The following is a 6679-nucleotide window of genomic DNA, read 5'->3' as shown; positions in this document are numbered from 1 at the left end:
TCTCTCTCTCTCTCCTCTCTCTCTCTCTCTCTCTCTCTCTCTCTCTCTCTCTCCTCTCTCTCTCTCTCTCTCTCTCTCTCTCTCTCTCTCTCTCTCTTTATCTCTCATTGATGTAGCCCCGTGGGCTAGAGAAAGAGGACGAGAGGCACGTGTGCATCACAGGAGGTGCCTACATGTATAGCGCCAGGATGTGCGTCGGCGAGCTATAGTCTGTTTATGGAAGATTTAAATACCAAAGGCGGAGAGCGGATCGGACGCGTGGATGGTTCGCACCGATAAAGCATCGAATTTGATTTCATTAGATGGCTCTAATACTCCATTTTTCTTTTCAGCAAAGCGCTAGGAAATACGACACCGCAGAATGCGTCGATCGTTCATGTGTAATTTGCATACGCCAGCCCCGCGTGCATTGTTCGCCCACCTGCCCCCGCAAGTTACAGCGTGGCTGCGTGTTTTCTTAATGAACGTGTAGCATTGTTGAAAGGCGCTTTAAGAATGCTGATCATATCGGCCGCCTTTAGAGCGCCTCTCTCTCTGTACAGTGATGTGCGTGTATTCGCGCGTGTACTGTTATGTATCTTTCCGGGTACTGCACGTCGAATTGACCAGTTTACATGATTTCTGTGAAATAGCTAGAAAGATTTAGCGCGCATTATCTTAGAAACAAAATCGTGTTAGATGTGATTTTCTCTTGTATACGTGATTTGCTCAAATACAATTGCAAAGGTTATCCCGCTATCCAGGCCTCTTATGTACATGGAAGAGCTCACGTTTCCCTTCTTCTTGATAATTGTATCGGCGTTAAGCTATATTCCGTGGATTGTCGATAGCTTTTTCGCTGTTTACAATTTGCAACCATGCAAAGAGAACTGTCGCGCACAGGGAAAACTGACGGGGCGGATAGCGATCTCGCTGTTATGATCCCAGTGATATAGTGCGCGATATTTATCTCAGTAACAACGTGAGCACTTTCAGAAGTACATATATCTATCTATGTCTGGTGTGTGTGTGTGTGTGTGTGTGTGTGTGTGTGTGTGTGTGTGTGTGTGTGTGTGTGTGTGTGTGTGTGTGTATATATATATATATATACAGTGCTGTTGTATTTGCGCGTTTGTTTGTGCTTTGGCCTGTATATTAACTGTCTGATCTGGTAAGTGGTGACCTGTCAGTTGGTGAGTTTGTGTGTGCGCGTTGCATGCACACGTCTATTGCTCAAATACTAACAGCGTACGTGCGTCCGTACGCGTGCGTGCGTGCGTGCGTGCGTGCGTGCTTGCGTCCGTACGCGTGCGTGCGTGCGTGCGTGTCTCCCTTAGCGTTTACCCCGAACGCGCTCGTGGGTTAGCTACGTACGTCACCACGCCTCTGGGTTGCTCCTTACAAAAATTTTACATGCACGCTTTTAATATTTACGCAACGATTAATTGAGAAATTGCTTGTTTCGAAATTGACCAAAGTAGAACAAAAATGGACGCCGCGACGTGATATCGATGGTTGATCGCGCATGCGCAGAAAGCACCGGGTCATTGCCAATGTAGCGTGCTAGACGTCCTTCGTATGGCTAACGGCCTAACCCCCTTGTACATCGCGCATGGGCATGAGCGTGTCTAACATGGCACGTGACACATTGCGCATGCGCATGGGGATTTGACTTTCATTGCCCATGCGCAATGTTTGAAGGGCGTTTACCATAGGTCGACGTCTATCACGATAAACCGGCGTAAATAATCTATCGAAATCGTCGTTCCTATTGACTGACGTCACGGACAAACGTGCTTTGCAACATCGAACCCAGAATGCCGCAGCCTTAGTGCCGTGACGTCGCGATCGCGCTACTTTTTCAGTGGCGTAAGGTTCTTTGGCTGGGTGGGTTCGACGTAACGCCGAGAGCAATCATGCAGCGTCGAATACATTCGTGGAAAGCGAGTAGGCCTACGTACGCCCTAAAATCACACGGGCCGTGGCAGACGGAGCAACCCCGAGGTAGAGGTGACGTGAGCAGTTGATTCTCGTGTCTCCTCATCAGTCACGTTACAACTACAAAGCTTTCTGTTTGTGTACTCGCTTTAGGCAACGGTGAGGAGTCTATTCCTATGCTGATGTTTAACCACTCAGAAAACCGTGAAGACTCGTTGCCCCGCACACGGCCGCAAAGCAATGTAGAAAAATCCCCGCCCCGTCTAGTTGACATTGGCCACGGATCACCTACCAAAGCTAAGCGCTCCATAGGTTTGTCTTTTACTAATCCACCTAATTGTTGTTGCTACTCACGCACCGCTAAGGCTGTTCAATCGGGCGTTAGATTAGCTAGTTTTTGAGTCGTCGCAAAAAATTTGGTGACATCGTGAGTCCAGCTTTCAGGTGACCACGAGATGTATAGCCCTCGTGTGCTAATCGTGTCTTGAATATTCACTAACAGTATACTAATTTCTACTAATTTTCTACTCACCTGCCCGCATTCGCCAGTGAAGGCGTGAACGTTTTTACACTTACATCTTTCAATTAAGTAGCCGTAGTTGTTTTGTCTTTTTTATATAATACGAGCACTAATCCTGTCCTTTTTAGCACTCCCATCCCCCACACACACACTTCGCCATATCTAATTCTATTTTTTATTCACGCAAGCTTTCCAGCTATATTTCGTAACCTATACCTAAACATAAGTACTTCGGAATCCAGTATTTTGTGCTTTAATCTACGAGCTGCTGTTGGAAATTCACTCACAGTGGGGCCAGGAGGGAACGAATGTTCAGCTGTATGCCATGAAATTAATATACGCGTGTTCTAAAATTTCCTGTTTCTTCCCGATCTTCCCCGAGTACACCAGTTAGTTATGGCACCGCTATGAGTAGTAAGTAAGTAAAAACTTTATTTAACGACGGTAAAACATGTTAGGTACAGACACAATAAATTGGCGCGGACCTATCTTCCACATGGCCGTCTCACAGCAACAGAACGGTTAAATATTAAATAAATACAAATTGTTTTACTTTAATTTATTTTACAAATACGAATAAAAGATTTTCGTAGCATTTCAGTGCATGCACGGGGCGGATACAAACGCGCTAACATGAATACTTGCACTTGCGTAGGTAAGATTTGGGAGAATACTAGACTCTGGATTTCCCCTTTGTGGGTTAAAAACGTAAAATTAAAAATGAACGTTACTACGTTAGGTGTATACGTAATCATCTACGTATGCAGTAATTATGTAGGTAATGTAAATTTTGCACAGGGGAGAGATAGGGATCCGCTGGAGGGCACGTTAAATGCTAACAAAAACGGCTCTGATTGGCTAATTTTGTCTTTTATTTATTTTATTGTTTATTATTTTTGGATAATTTTGTTTTATTTTAGAATTAGGGATAGGGTTAGGGTCAGGATTAGGGTTAGGGTTAGACTTAGGGTTAACTGATTTCTATATCCACAACTTATTTCTATAGGCGCGTTCACACGGACGTTTTTGGCCCGAGCCTAATTAGGCCCGTGCCAGATTTGGCTCGAGCCGAGCGTTCACACGGACGTTTTTGTTCCGAGCCTAATTAGGCCCGTGCCAGATTTGGTCCCATCGAAAACGTCGGACCAGGCCCGAGCCAAATTTTAGCACCAGCTTTCGGCGAGAGGTAGAGCGGTAGAATCGGTTGAGCGGTAGATGCTGCGAGTGTCAAACGTGTACTTCGACGAAATAAAGTCCAAAACAGTATAAAAATTCGACAAATTTGATCAGGATGCACGTTTTCAAGATTGATAATTGAACTCGGAACGTAAGTAAACACTCTAAATCGTACACAACGCCATCTCGCGACATACTGCCAAAGTATCTGTGAGATATTTGTGCAATAAAATTTATTTGAATTTGAATTTGAATTTTACAGACAGTATTTACCTCCCCCCTACTTGCGTACGGCACTACTACGTGTGAACGCTCCGACTCAAACCGGCCCGAGCCAGATTTGGCCCGAGCCAAATCTAGCCCATTTGGCTCGAGCCAAATCATGACCGTGTGAACGCGGCTTATATTCACTATTTCTCCCCTGAGACCTACTGGGTAAGGTAATATTACTATGGATAACACTAGCGGCACCTACCGTCGGTAATTGCAAACTATAAGCTATTTCCAGGGGGCGAATCGGTCACATTGCGGATGTTAAGGTGTCCACGCGATTTCGTCACTCACGGTCGCGCTCACAGAAAGTATCACTATTTGTACTGTACACATGTCTACGCACTGATGTGTTTGTCACATTGGTACCGCACACACTTCACTAGCACGAGAAGCCCGTATTTTGCATACGCGCACCGTCGCATTCGCTGTACTGATGGTCCCTAGTGCAGCAGCAGCATTGGTCACGCTAGGAGTCTTAAGCGAGTCGTTCTACGTCAGCGAATACCTACTATATACTAAATTGCCATGCGTTAATGAATAAAATAAATCGCTAAAATTGAATCCGTTTAAAGAAATCTATTAACTAAAATAAAATACGTCTTCGTCGAAATTGCGGCGATAGAGATCATTTCAGCGTTCGTGCGTTTCCACACTATCCTTATATAGCCATAATAGGCACATAGACACACACACATACACACACACACACACACACACACACACACACACACACACACACACACACACACACACATATATATATATGCTTCTCATTGTTAAAACTATAACAAATCGAGGAGTTTTGATAGGTCGCGTGGACGACAGCCGTGGGATATCAATGTGCACAGTTCGATGTTTTGTCATATTTATTGTAGAGGAGTCTGGATTACCACCTGTTGCAATGTGATCGCATTGGACTTTCAGAAAATGCCACTCTCACATTTGCTTGCTGTAAGTCTTCTTTTACACACGGTAAACGCGTGTTTTGTGAGCTTCCCCGTCTGCACGTTGCTACCCGTCTGCACGTTGCTACCCGTTAAGTCAAAAAGAACGAGCGGCGATCTGAACAATCGCCGCGGGCTGTTCACTTGTTTGGGTTGTTGGCGCATGCGTATTTCGTTGTTTCGTTGTTTCCCCTGGTTTGCGAATCTGGTTATGAGCACGTGTAGCGACACGACACGTGGCGTCGCATCGTGGCATGTAGGCTGTGTTACTCCGGAGCAGGCCACCGTTACGCAGGTAGCAATACAACTGCATGTAAGGGGATGTCATCCCCGAATAGAAACTGTCATGTTATTAGCACGTCGGTAGTCGCATGTTAGTCTTTCATGTGCATGTTCCCGTACACTCATCTACACTCCGACCACTAGCAGGCTTTAGGCATAGGCGTTAAGGACGTTGATATGCTTATAGAAATGGGTTTTAGAATCGCTTTACGCTTTAAAGGCTGTTTATTTTTTATTTGTTCAGGTGTGTTTTGTAATCTGACGGAATGGCAAGTTCCGTCTAGGCAGTAATGGTGTTTTTTGTCACGGTAGATACCTAAGTAGATTAAATGTGTGAACATTGTGAATATGTATACGTAGATGAAGTATACACTAGTTTTGGTTTCGTTGATTTTGGTGCGTAAATAGTTTAAGGATTTTTAACGGATGCATGTAGGCGTGCAAACCTGCATATACACCCATTTCACCCACCGGGTTAAATAACACATATGTAAAAATAAAATAGATCCCCCGTCTAGTACTTAGATACTTCCATGAATTCCCTTTCGTAACGAATATGCAGAGAATGGTAGTCCTTTTCCAATTCACTATGAATTTAACATACTGTACATAAACGTTGCCCCTGTTTGCACTGCGTAGTTAGTGCTGTTTCACCCTCCCCTCCCCCGCTTGTTAGCGACATAGCAGCTTAACATCCCCGATTGTTGTTCCCACTGAAATCTGGGGTTCTGTTCAGGAACAAAAATTTGCTATCGAGGGTTGTTTCCGGAAAAAAATTCTGCTTAACGCTGTTCCAAGAAAAAATGTTTATTGTCTAGCGTTCTTCTGAGCAAAAAGTATTTATTGCCTAGCGTTTATCGAAGAAAAAAATCATCGCTGCCTTGCGTTGTTTCATAGAAAAAAAATCTTGAGAATTAGAAAATGTCCGAGAAGAAAAAAACGCTTTTCCGTTAGCGCCGTTGCGCCGCTCTATATGCACTGTCCAGCACCCGTCGCTGACCGGGGACTCACTCCCCTGTCGCTGACCGCTGGTTCACCGCCCCGCCGCTGACCGGGAATTCACTCCCCTGTCGCTGACCGCTGGCCTACGACTCGTTTTTCCAGGCAGCCCTAACGGCGTGGAGTCGGTGTCGATCAGCGTTCCGGCACTGCAGCTCTCTCGACCCTTGTCCGTGCACAGCCTCACCTCCGGCGCCTCGAATCCCGGCACGCCGACGGCGCCCGGCGCGACACCTATCGGCTCGCCGTCGGCGCAGCGCCGACAGCAGACGCCGTGCCGCGCGACGACGCCGACGCCGACCAGCTCGTCGGGCCGCGCCGAGGCGTGATACGCGGCCGGCGACGGGACGTCACGACGACGACGCGCCGGCGACGCTGCGGCCGAACTACGGAGATGACGTCGTCGCCCGGGTGCGATGACGTCACGCACGCGCGCGCGCCTCGGGCGCGGCGGCGGAGCAGGGGAAAAATGCGGGTGTCGTCAGAACTCGAGGAGAGTCCCCGGCGAAGTCGCCACCTGTCGCGCGCGCGTGCGCATGCGCGGGTGGAGGGTGCGCGCCGCGGGCAC

The 6679-nt window shown here is 47.0% G+C and overlaps 1 protein-coding gene across 1 annotated transcript in view; it reads left to right on the top strand.

The window, feature by feature from the left end:
* The window catches only part of LOC106814406 (potassium voltage-gated channel protein Shaw-like), a 58816-nt gene extending 52523 nt beyond the window's left edge, over window positions 1-6293 (top strand). Inside the window, exons 4-6 of the mRNA XM_014818726.1 lie at window positions 2071-2229; window positions 4762-4837; window positions 6217-6293. Coding sequence (XP_014674212.1) covers window positions 2071-2229; window positions 4762-4793 — 191 coding nt within the window. The 3' untranslated portion in view covers window positions 4794-4837; window positions 6217-6293. The remainder of the gene's footprint in view (window positions 1-2070; window positions 2230-4761; window positions 4838-6216) is intronic.
* Window positions 6294-6679: the final 386 nt, after the last annotated feature.

Source organism: Priapulus caudatus, unplaced genomic scaffold (genome assembly GCF_000485595.1).
Source record: "Priapulus caudatus unplaced genomic scaffold, Priapulus_caudatus-5.0.1 Scaffold26, whole genome shotgun sequence".
Taxonomy (NCBI): domain Eukaryota; kingdom Metazoa; phylum Priapulida; class Priapulimorpha; order Priapulimorphida; family Priapulidae; genus Priapulus; species Priapulus caudatus.
Note: the sequence above shows the minus strand (reverse complement) of the source record. Positions and strands in the feature narration are given on the sequence as shown.